The 12,584-nt window shown below is 41.5% G+C and overlaps 1 protein-coding gene across 1 annotated transcript; it reads left to right on the top strand.

Moving 5' to 3' along the window:
• Window positions 1-4,308: 4,308 nt before the first annotated feature.
• MFSD4B (major facilitator superfamily domain containing 4B) lies at window positions 4,309-10,098 on the top strand. The gene is made up of 4 exons (XM_061207644.1): window positions 4,309-4,386; window positions 6,104-6,272; window positions 7,385-7,501; window positions 8,818-10,098. Exons 1-4 carry the CDS (start codon window positions 4,336-4,338, stop codon window positions 10,056-10,058), a joined length of 1,578 nt encoding a protein of 525 aa, XP_061063627.1. The 5' UTR covers window positions 4,309-4,335; the 3' UTR covers window positions 10,059-10,098.
• Window positions 10,099-12,584: the final 2,486 nt, after the last annotated feature.

The following is a 12,584-nucleotide window of genomic DNA, read 5'->3' as shown; positions in this document are numbered from 1 at the left end:
GTCCTGCAGCCCTAAATGTTACAATGAATCCAGTTAAAGGAAATTTTAAGTTTATATTTTTAAAAGGAAATTTAATGAAAAACCAGTAATTTTTTATTTTTAATAAGATAAAAAGTTAATTCCATCAAACAGACACCAATGTTAGATACTTTCAATATTATTTCTCACTTTTCAGAATACACAGCACAAACATGAAAGTTATCTTACTGAAATTAAATCTTTGTGAGAGTTGGTTTTAATAGACTGGGCTTTTAGTCATGAGGTTAAAGAATGATCGTTTAGTATACTGATAGAAATAGTTATGATGACACCTAGTTTTTCACTTTAAGCACTAATGAGACATTTATTGATAAGTAAAAAGGATGGTCCCTCCAGAGAAGAAAGATTAAATAGGTCCTAACAGTGATATGCAGTCCCTAAACATAATCCATCTAACTTCTCATTCTCGTCCAAAGTAAAATTTTAAGTTGAAAGATGAAAAACCTGCCTCCCTGTTGCCATTTCACAAATATGCCAAGGTAGTACCATATTAGCCACTAAGACCCAGATATTTTCTTCAAAGATAAATTGTCATGTATATTGTAAAATATCCATTTTTTCAAGGGAATCAATAAAATTATATTATTTAAAGAATGGCCCATCAACATTTTTATTTCTCTTGAATTGTCTCACACAAAAATATTTATTCTCAAAAATGGTCTAAAGAGAAAGCTGCATGAAGCAATGCCCTATTTTAATCACCCCTTTTTAAAAAAAGGTGGTGAGTGACCTCTGGAGGCAAGTGGAAAAAGTATCCTGCTGCTTTCAGGAGTGAAGTGGGGAGAATCAGAAAGTAGATCTTTCCATCAAGAGAAAAAATTTTTTTGATGTTTAATCAGGGTGAATTAAAACATTTAACTTTAAAATTAGTTAACTGAACCTCAATTCAATTATGTAATATTTTAAGTATATAATACAATGCCACAGGGGAGATAGAGACATGAGATCCATAGTTTCCATCTCATTGAGTTTACAATCTCCTAGGGAACTAAAGAGAAGTGTTGAAATAACTATAACACAAGCTAGAATGTGTGAGAACATTTAGGAGTAGCATAGCTACATAGGAATTCAGATTTTTGGTTAGGTTGTTCAGAAAAAGTCTACTACATTCAACAAACATTTACTGAAGACAGACTGTGTGCCAGGCACTATGCTCGAGGATAAATAAGACACAGTACCTTCCTTCAGGCACTCTTGGTATAAAAGGGAAGCTGACACATAAATAGGAAAATTCTATATGGAGTAGCTGGTGGCCTATTAGAATTATGCACAAAGGAGGGAAACTAAAACAGTCCCGAGACTGAGAGGAGGGTCAGAAGAGGCTTCCTAGAGGAAGTAACACCTCAGCTGACTCTTCAAAGATAGGTAGGGATAGTTCTGGTTCGGTGTTGTCATCGTAAGCCTACTCCAGCCCCTCTCCCACTGATGACAACTAACAACTCATGATGAAATACAAAGAGCAAGTACCTGAGGACTCTGAAAAGGCAACAAAGGAAGGGAATCAAAACTTAGAAAAAAACCCTTCAAGGCAATGAGTTGCCTGGCCTGGGTAGCTAAAACTCTGATAGAAACCCCATCTTCCTTGTTCAAGGAACTGAGAAATGGAGACGCTCTGGGTTGGAAAGTGAGTGGGGAGGTGGGTAGGGGAGAGCTAGAGAAGGTGATCACTAAAATTTTGTGTATGAACCACGCAAGCCCCTTGGGTTTGCCCCTGTGTGTGACAGACACCCGAAGCAGCACAGCAACGGCTTTGACAACTGATTTGAGCGTTAAACCATTGCCCAAGTCTCAGATGAACACCTGAGTGGTGCATGTTCAGGACTGGCCCAGAGCAGCACAGCACAGGCTTTGATAACTGAACTGAGATTGGAACCATCATCCACAGAAGGCAATACGAAACTTGCAGCCTGAACTCAATCAGGTTGATTGCCTGCTTAAACAAACATTCTCCAGAGGAGGATTTTAACAGGACCCAGAGTCTGCGTAATGTAACTGTCACAATGTCCAGGGTACAATAGAAAATTACCTGTCATACAAAGAAACAGGAAAATGTGACCAAATCCCAAGGGAAATGACAAGCAACAAACACAAACCCTGAGATAACACAGATGTTGGCATTTTCCTAGAATTTAAAGCAGCTATTACATGCTCCAGGATGTAAAGATAGATGTAAAGAAAGGCATCTTCAGCAGAGAAAAAGAAACGATGAAAAAGAACCAGGTGGAAATTTTGAACTGAAAAGTACAATAACTGAAATAAACAAATTCAGTGGATACAGCAGAATGGAGATGAGGAACGAGGCAGTGCACTTGAAGACAGAGACATCAACAGAGATTATCTAAACTGAAGAGCAGAGGGGGGAAAAAACAACTAGAAAAAAAAAGAGAACATATGAGCATCAAGGATCTCTGCAATAATATAAAAAGGTCTAACATACAAGTCATCAGAGTCCCAGAAGGAGAGGAGAAAGAGATGGAGGCAGAAGAATTATTTGCCCTTAACAATTTGGACCTAACTTACTTCTCACATATCATATTCTATTCTCTTTAACATATGTATATGCCTTTTGTTTCAATCACATTACACTTTTCTCAAAGAGACATTCCCTGACTCTGAAAAACTAAAACAGGTTCTCTTAAATCATAACACCTGTACTTTCTGGGGTAAACTGGGAAGTGATTAATGACCAAACGGATGGGGCTGGAGAGATGGGTTGCAAGGGAAATAAATGATGATGAGACTCAGGTGTGTATAATCTGGGAGCCTAAGTGGGTGAGCTGGAGAGTAATCAGGCGGAAAAGAACATTTCAGATAAACGAGAAAGAAAAATATTTACACATTTTGAGGCTGTGGTCTGTTTGGTCAAAGAGCAAAAGGAAACAAAAAGCTAGAGTAGGATACACAAAACAAGGCCTTTCCTTCATCCACTGGCATAACTTTGTTGGGTCTTTGTTGCTGCGTGCGGGCTTTCTCTAGTTGCCGCGAGCAGGGGCAACTCTTCCTTGCGGTGCGCGGGCTTCTCATCGCGGTGGCTTCTCTTGTTGCGGAGCACGGGCTCTAGGCGCGCCGGCTTCAGTAGCTGCAGCACGTGGGTTCGGTAGTTGTGGCTCACGGGCTCTAGAGCACAGGCTCAGTAGTTGTGGCGCACGGGCTTAGTTGCTCCGCAGCATGTGGGATCTTCCCGGCCCAGGGCTCGAACCAGTGTCCCCTGAACTGGCAGATGAATTCCTAACCACCGTGCCACCAGGGAAGCCCCCACTGGCATAACCTTATTCAGGCATTCTGCAAATCAAAGCCCTGCTCCACTTCCTTACAACAATGGAATTATTTGAAGGGACTGGGGGTGAGAGTGTGCTTGAAACCGCTGTTTTGGCTCCAGATTTCTTGAGCTATTGTGTCCACTGATCCGCTGACTGACTTTGGGCAAGTTGCTACTTTCTATGACTCAATCCTCCTATCTTAAAATCAGGATAACACGGAATTTAGAGTGTTGTTATGAGGATCAATTGAGATCATACACGTGAAAGCTTACATATGTAGTTCAACAAATGCTGTGGAGTAACAGATGAACGGCAGATCAATAGACTACAGAACTTAAAGGAACTAGGGCAGGAATTTTAGAAAGTTGTATAAGGGACAGACCTTGGGGTTCCCTTTACCCCCCAGGAGACCCGGGGAGAGGGAGCGAAGCCATACCTTGTATTTCTTGGCCAGCACTTCCTCCTGACGGCTTGGCTGCATCTTCCCTCCTGATTCGTCGGGTCCCAGGCTGCGGCTTCAGCTCGCTCCGCCGCGCGGCGCCCGTCCGCAGAGCCTCTGTGGGCTCAGCTAAGTGTGATGCTGAGGCCCGAGCGCGGCGTCCAGTCTCCTGGGCAACCCTATAAACTTCCGGTTTGAGGCAAGGCCGCGGTTGGCTAGAGGCCATAGTTCCGTCACGTGACCCGGGCAGGCGCCCTGCGTGTGCGAGGGCGCGCGTCTGTTGCCGGCGACACCCGGCGCGTTCCGAAGTTCTACTCCTCGGCCCGGACTAGGGCCTCCCCCGGGGAGGTGGCGCCAGCTGAGACCGCCGGCTCTGGAGGCGCGGGGCCGTGGCAGGGCTCGGAGTTCTCGAGGCTCCGCTGAGAAGCCGGACGGCAGCAAGACCGCTGCTCGCGAGCCTCCAAGCTGGAGCTGGAACTGGAACCCTGTGGGGCCGGGGCCCTGGCTGCCGGGCAGCGGCTCTTCCTGGCCGAGGCCCCAGCGGAGAATGAGCCGGAGGCGGTGGCGGGCTCCCGGCGGAGCGGCCGGGCTGGGAGGATGCTGCGCTGGTTCATCACCGTCCTCCTGTGTGCCGCCTTCCTGGGGCTGGTGAGAGCCGGGGCTGGAACCCTCCCAGGCCGAGGCGTGAGCAGAAGTCCTGCAGAGAACGCGGCCTTCCGAGCTCCTGTCTCGTTTCCGCCGCTTGCAGACTGGGTGTCCTTGGGCTCCTTAATCTGCCGGAGCCTCAGTTTCATAATCTGAAAAATGGGCACAATTATAATCTTAGAGGGTTATTGTCAAGTGTGAAACCGATTTTCGTAAAATATTTTCCAGCTCCAGCAAACCTTTCTACCTCTCCTCCGTGGGGTCGGGGGGATGCAAGAGGGGCTGCCAGGTCTATAGCCGCCCCCGCACCCCCCCTCCCCGCCTCCTGCGTTCACCCAACCCCCAAATTATTGCACAAAGTTGCTCTACTGGGTTTTCCTCTTCCTCGTCTGACCAAATTCACCCCTTGTTTTTGCAGGTGGGGAAATAGACCCAGAGAGGGAAAGTGACTTTTTCGTACCACACAGCTGGTTAAGTGGTTGAGCCAGGAATAATGTCTCTTATTCTGCCTACAATCTTAATGTAAAACAAAATTTCAGGTCCTTCAATGTTTTTCTAAGAACAAACTGCAAGGCTAGTTTGGCCTTTTGCCAACCCCTTTGGCCGCCCTGTGGTCACTTGTCTTAAATATTGGGATCCTGGGGAGTTGGGAGGGTGAGTCCTCTGAGCAGAGTCACTTCTGACCACTTAGTGTCTCTTCCTTTGAGCCACGCTTGATTCTTAGAGTATTTGTATTTGAAGAAAAGTCATTGCAGATGATGTGCCAGGTCCTTTTAAGTGCTTTGCAGGAGGGAACTAATTTGGTTACAGCTGGGGCGCAGCCTTGCCTTCCTGTACTAGGCACTTACTCTGCGCCTGTGCCCAAGCCTGCCCGTAGCTGGGGACTGCTCAGGCCTGGAGAGGGGCTACACCCAAGCGTTTAATTCGTGCAGTTAGAATCACTTATTCTTGAAATGTAGACCGATTGGAAACATTTTTTGTGTGTCCAACGAATTTCCTGTGAAAGCCAACTGCAGCCCCTAATTTTTGCTAAAGTTACATGTCTTTGAGTAAAATTTTATTTTTAAAGTCATTGCATGCACGCGTATGTAATATTCTCTAAGAAAGCCTTACAGATGGTACTCCTGAGGCTTTGGTTCTCTTTGAAGAAAAATGTAGATTTAGAAACATTCAAATTGTTTATCTCTTGCATGTTTTATATGTGTAATTCAGAGGAAGGACCCCATGTACATCCAGAAATATTGCTGTTTTAACAACATCAAAAAATGGGGATAATATTTTGATGGTTTGCTAACTTAAATTTTCAACATCAAAATTCTGGTGTTATTTGTGCGTGCAGTATATTTCAGACTATTCAAAACTATTTCACAAATTTTTTAATGTTACATTTTACTGTTAATACAAATACTGTAGTTTTTTTCTGGTATTGTTCAAAAAGGAAACAGAATTGCAGCAAAGAGCCAAAAGAATTAAAGAATTTTGTAAAAATCGAGAGTTGTCAAAACTAGAAAAACACTAGGACTTGACACACTAGAAATAGGAGTCTATAGCTCTACTAGTACTAGTATTTTCATTATGAATTTGTCTTAACTGTGGGGCTTAATCTCCTACATTACATTGAAATCCCCTCCTCCCTTTTTAATACTGAAAAAAAGCTACCACCTAGATAGACAGTATTTTAATGATTGTAAATGAAAACTTCTGTCTTTTTAAATTTTAGGGAATGAGTGTCGCTGTACTGGGACCCACGTTTCAAGATTTGGCAACAAATGTGAACCGCAATATCAGCAGTCTTTCTCTGATTTTTGTGGGCCGTGCCTTTGGATATTTGGGTGGCTCTGTGATTGGTGGAGTTCTTTTTGACAATATGAATCATTTTCTTCTTTTGGGTAAGTAAACAACAATTTTCGCTTCTTTGTGACTTTCGAGGAATTTACAGTTTGTTTTTAAATATGAAACATACTGGCTTGCAGAATGGTTGACAACTTAAGGGTAGTGTTTAGGTATCCTCAGTGGAAGTCAGGTTTCCCTGGTGCCTGCTTTCATCTTGGCAGTTACTGGGAATCCGGTCTAAACCCCTCTGGAAATTTAGATTAGCCCTAGAGTGTGTTAGCGATCCTTAGCCTTCCCGACCTTCATTGTAGTTTAGGCACCACCGCTGGATAACATACTAGTTGTCCAAAGAGCTCTGATTGTCAGGGTTTAGGGCAGATCTCCTGGGGCCATAGATCAGAATAAACTCCTTGAACCTCCCCAGATTAGACCCTGGACTGAGAATGAGGTGGGAGGGGATGGTGGGTGAAATGATGAAGGCTCAATTTTTGTCCCAGCTGCCCCATGTTAATGATTACCCCAGGCCTCTCTACCTCACTCTCAAAATAGATGGCAAAGCTTTTAACTTACTCTTTTTTTGGATAAATTGATTAAATGTTTAAAGAAAATGTAGATTAATGTGATAAAACTGCTTTGGACGTAAGGAGATAATTTACCATTGTTGATGAATGAGTAAATAATCTCTCTGATTTCCATAGTGTGTTGAAAGAATATACTTCTTATATTTCCCTCCCTATTCCCCAAATTTGTTTAATACATTTCTACTATGAACTACTATAGTAATTGCATTTAATTTTTATCTTTTTTATTTTTTACCTCATATCTAAACATCTCTTTAGGTTGTTAAATATGAAACATTTAAATGAATAATTTTTGAGCTCTGTTTTGCTATAAAACTTTGCCTTGTGGTATAATGTATGGTTTGATTATTAGCAGTACTAGAAATGTATTTGTATTAGAATAACTTATATTTTATAGTCCATAAAGATGATAAAAGCTTTTAAATGAAATAACTGTTAGTAGAAGCTGAACCTCTCATCTACTCATTATTACTCAATTTTAATTTGACCTGTTTTACATTTTTGGGAGTTTTTATGATGTTGACTTGATCCATAACCCTTTCCCATAAATAGTGTTTTTTATAGCTGACTTTTACTTTTCTTCTCAGGGGTGTCAATGTTCGCTACCACAATTGGTCTTTATCTTGTTCCATTTTGTAAGACTGCAGTGTTACTGATTGTCGTCATGTCCATCTTTGGTGTTTCAGTTGGCATTCTGGATACAGGTCAGTGAGCCCTTCATTGTCAACTCTGGGAGTAGGGACTTTCTACTAGAAAAAGTAGAGCATATGACATTAAATTGTCACTTGCAGTGTCCCCTAAAATGACACTGACCTACTGAGTTGGTCATGGGGTCTCCAGGTCAGAACCACCTTTCCAGCAACTACTCTTCTTGCCAAGTAGGGTGCCCATTTTTGAGCAGCCAACCACAGAGTGAATTCAGAGAATTTTGTTCTTTGAGAGATTGTTGATTTACAGTATCCAAACAGGGGAGGGGCCCCCAGGTGGGTAATTACAGTGCAGGTGAGCAGGTTTTCATTTCGGGATAGAACTTTATCATTGTAATATGGCAGGAATTGATGGGTTAATAGAACAAACCAAGTTTGGAACCACTGTTTGGCCGAGGAAACATAGAAGCAGCTCTCCAATTTAAAATGCACTCTGCCTTTTGAACTAAGAGAAACCTGTGCTGTGTATTATTTCCCTTCTTTTCCTATTCTCTCAGAAGATCCTGCCCTCCTGCAGGAGGTCCTCTCCATGTATCTTCATATCTTTTAAAACCTACTAAATAACATATGTGACATTTGTTCACCCCTAAAACCAACGTTCTCCCCCTCTTCCTTGCTCCCCTGTTATTTGATAGGTTGGGGAAATATTTTTTTACTTTGGGCTTAATTAGGTTGTGAAATTACAGGATGGAATTGTATGGAATTGTATGTTTATTTATTGTTACACAAGACTTGAGACTTCTTGCCTTTCACCATGTATATACATAGACAGTGTAACTGAGGGTGTTAAAAGGTGTCCGTGTTCCTTGTTTCCTGCAATGGGCACAGCAGAATCCTGTAATGTTCAGGTTCCTGAACATGTGTTTTGCATCTGCCATATACATAAATAATTTTCTTCAAGTGGCTACCGATTGCAGGTACAGAAAAATTTGGTAATTTGGCCACTATCTGATGATAATATATATTTAAAATGTTTAAAAATAAATAACTATATAAATATCCTTCCCTACCCCCACCCCTCCTATCCCTGGTATTAGAACTGTATTATAAAAAGCCTTGGGCTAATGTACTTGGCTCTAGTGGTTTATTAGCTTGTAGAATCCTATTTGTGAGTGTGTGATGTTCAGTGCTTAGAGGTCGCTGGTGGTATTGGTGGGTTAGAGTTTCTTAATCATAGAATTGACTTAGTTGCAACAGTTGATAACTTAGAATATTATAATCCTTGTGCCATGTAAAATAGACTCATCTATTTTGAACTTTTTTTTTTACTAAGTTACTATGATTAAATCATTCTCCCCATCTTTCATTGGTAGGTGGTAACGTCCTAATCTTGGCTATTTGGGGGGACAAAGGAGCCCCCCATATGCAGGCCTTACACTTCAGTTTTGCCTTGGGTGCCTTTTTGGCTCCCCTGCTGGCTAAATTGGCATTGGGCAGGATGGTGTCTGCTGAAAACCACACAGAGGCTGACTTTAACCATTCTGCCTTCAACCAGTCATCTGAAGCTGACTCAGAATCTCTACTTGGAATACCTGATGATATGAATTTACTGTGGGCTTATGCTGTTATCGGTGCTTATATTTTTGTAGTTTCTCTCTTTTTTTTTGCTCTGTTTGTAAAGAAAAGCTCAAGGCAGGAAAAAGCAAAAGCATCTGCTCAGAGGTTTCGAAGAGCTAAATATCACAATGCCCTTCTTTGTCTCCTTTTTCTGTTCTTCTTTTTTTATGTTGGAGCCGAGGTAACATATGGCTCTTACGTTTTCTCCTTTGCAACCAGCCATGCTGGCATGAAAGAAAGTGAAGCGGCTGGGTTGAACTCCATCTTCTGGGGGACCTTTGCAGCCTGCAGGGGTATGGCAATCTTTTTTGCTACATGTTTACAACCTGGAACCATGATTGTGTTGAGCAACATTGGCAGCCTGGCTTCATCTTTATTTCTGGTGCTTTTCGACAAGAGCCGAGTTTGTCTCTGGATAGCAACTTCAGTGTATGGTGCCTCAATGGCAACCATATTTCCCAGTGGTGTGTCTTGGATTGAGCAGTACACGACCATCCATGGGAAAGCTGCAGCATTTTTTGTAGTCGGTGCTGCCCTGGGAGAAATGGCTATTCCTGCAGTAATTGGAATTCTTCAAGGAAAATACCCTGATTTGCCTGTAGTTTTGTACACCTGTTTGGGGTCATCAGTAGCCACTGCTGTTTTATTTCCTGTGCTGTATAAATTAGCCACCTTGCCTATCAGTCGTCAGCAAAAAGAACACAGTAAAAGTGAGGACCAGAAAGCTTTGCTCTCTAGCTCTGGGCTAAATGACTATGAGGAAGAGAATGAAGAAGAAGATGCAGAAAAATGGAATGAAATGGACTTTGAAGTGATCGAAATGAATGATACAATGAGGAATTCTGTAATAGAGACATCTAGATATATTTTGATGGAGCCCACAGCTGACGTCTCCAACCAATCCCACTCAAATGCGTTAATGTTCGAGTCCTCTCCAGTTAATATGGGCAAGTCCCCTGTGAATCACCTTGCAAGAAACCAGGACAAAAGGGACTAAGGCCTAGAGAAGAGGGATTATTTACTGACTTCCCTGAATAATCACCAGTTCTAAAGAGGCCAGTCAGAGCAAAGCATAACAGATTTCAGCAAGCTTTGGGGGTCAAAATTTCTAGGTCCGAGTATAACAAATGCTAAAAGGTTTTGAAATGTTTTGTCATTCCCAGAGCCTTTCATAAAGAACCAATGATCTCATACAGCTGGATCCTGTTGTGAGGCTCGCGTTTGGTGGCATGTGGCTGATTAGGCAATATTTTATGGCCTCAGAGTGTGCAGAGAAGGCATTTGTTTTTGAGAAGTTGGGTGCCATTCAGATAGAATGAAACTGTTTAGTAGTTGAATTGGTTAGCTGAACAAGTTATCCGTCGTCAGTATTCTGCCAGGGAAGTTGAGGAGAATCATTTCATAAAAGAGCATCTTTGAAAATGGACAGAGATTTTTATTAATTGTTTCACTCTGTCTGTAGTGTTGGACCAGAAAATGCTAATTACTCATATGATTTCTGATTTCTATGAAGAGAACACAGAACAGGCACAGACCTGGCTTCAGGCCTCCACTGCTGCTTACTAGTCTTCTGGCCCTATACTCAGTCATTTAACTTACGTAGGTCTCGTTTATCTCATCTCCGATCTGTGATTCTCTAATGAAAATGCGATGACTTTCAAACTGGGAATCCATAATTTTTAAAGTTTGTGTAAGATAGCTGCTAGAAATGAATATAAGTGCCACCCCATTCTTCATTTCAAATGAGAAGTGAAAAAAATTGATAGCTTTAAGAATGTGCTACTGACTATGAATAGTGTCAATTTAAGACTCAGTGTTTAATACTTTATTTGAATAATTGTCTGACGAATACATTTTTAGTACCGTATTTCATCGATTCTGAGATGCACCTTTTTCACATTTTTAACATCTGTGAAATCAGAATATGTGTTGAAATCAATGATCATTTAACATTGTGGCAAAACTTAATTGACAGTTTTTTCCCATATACTTCTATAAAGTAGTGTTGCATTTTACAGTCAGTGTCTTAGTTTCAGTGACTATAGTAATTCATTCAATTATGGAGATTATACTATTTTTACAGACATTTAAAAAGAAGTTATTTTTATATGCTTATTTTCTCTAATTATGTTCAAACAGGATTTGGAGATGCCTTGTTCCGATTTTTAAAGCTGTTTCAGGGTTACTATGTTAGTAGTAGGGCTGTGGACAGGGTCTCTTGAGGTCCTTTGCCTAGCTCAGTGACACAGTCTGGGAATGAGCCTTGCTGTTCCAGGAATTGCCCCTCATTGAGTCTGGTTGGTAATCATGTTGTACTGTGCTGTAAATTAGGTTGCTAGCTAGTTTAATTTACAATGAGACACAGTCTTTTCCAATGATTGGAATACTTGTATCCCCCTCCACTTGTATCCTCTGGATACAAGTGGATACAATACTCTGGATACAATACTTGAAGCCCTCTGGGCTTCCTCTTTGCTGAGTTTGAAATACCTGGGAAACCAAAGTAATGATTAGAAAGTGGCTTGGGAGCCTGAGAGTCAGGGATCATGAGTATGGCAAATGGGCTATCCTTTGATAAATGACTGGCATTGATGACAGATTTTATTCACTTCTTTTTAGCACATTTTATGCTGAATAATACCTAATTTCTACTTGGTTGCAGTATGTCTACTTTTTATCTAATTTCTATAAATTTGCCTTCGTTTTTTCTTAAGTGGAAAACTACCTTTCTTGGCCACTGTCCATTATTGGTTCATATTAACAATCTGACAGTTTTGGAGAGGGCTGGTGAAGAAATTAGCAGTGAAAAGCCTATTCTTCTTGCTCTTTTTATACTGTATTTTTCTCTTAGCTACAACTTGGAGATTATCTCTGCTCCATTTACTGCTTCTTCTCAGGTTGTTGGAATTTAGGCAGTAGCAACTATTTGGCATCTGCACGGCTTGCTAGAATAGGGATTCTACTTGCAGCATCTACATTTAAAGGGTAAAAAGGCAACTCAGGGAAAGAAGGTAATAAGAACATGGCAGAAAATTTGGAAATCCATGAAAAATGCATTAGAATTCCACAAACCAAAATGTGAATGGCCAGATGAGATTATAGGCATTGTTAAAGTTTGATAATGTATTTCCATATTGGAAGGATAAGACTTAGTACAATTCAGGAATTAGCATTCATCCTAATAATCAGTTCTTAGTTAAGTAAGTGTCTGCTGATACACAGGTAACCAATACCGAAATTTTCTATTGCTGAGTAACAAATTACCACAAATTTAACAGCTTAAAACAGCAGAGTTTTTGTTTCTTTAACCTTATAGTTTCCTTGAGTCAGGAGTTTGGGCACGGTGTCACTGTGTTCTCTGCTCACGGTTTCACAGGGCTGCAGTCAGGCTGTTGGAAGAGTTGTGCTTCTTTGTGGAGCTTGGGCTTCCCTTCCAGGGCTGTGTGGTTTTTGACAGTATTCAGTTCCTTGCTGTGGTGGACTGAGGTCTCCGTTTTTTGCTGGCTGTCAGCAGGCACCATTC

This window comes from Eubalaena glacialis, chromosome 12, assembly GCF_028564815.1.
Source record: "Eubalaena glacialis isolate mEubGla1 chromosome 12, mEubGla1.1.hap2.+ XY, whole genome shotgun sequence".
Classification (NCBI taxonomy): Eukaryota; Metazoa; Chordata; class Mammalia; order Artiodactyla; family Balaenidae; genus Eubalaena; species Eubalaena glacialis.
This window is presented reverse-complemented; position numbering and strand designations above follow the sequence as displayed.

Bases quoted from the DNA above. Each gene is read 5' to 3' on its own strand.
- MFSD4B (XM_061207644.1), top strand. From the start codon at position 4,336: ATGCTGCGCTGGTTCATCACCGTCCTCCTGTGTGCCGCCTTCCTGGGG. The intron at 4,387-6,103 runs GTGAGAGCCGGG...TTTAAATTTTAG, and splicing joins GTGCCGCCTTCCTGGGGCTG to GGAATGAGTGTCGCTGTACT. The intron at 7,502-8,817 runs GTCAGTGAGCCC...TTTCATTGGTAG, and splicing joins AGTTGGCATTCTGGATACAG to GTGGTAACGTCCTAATCTTG.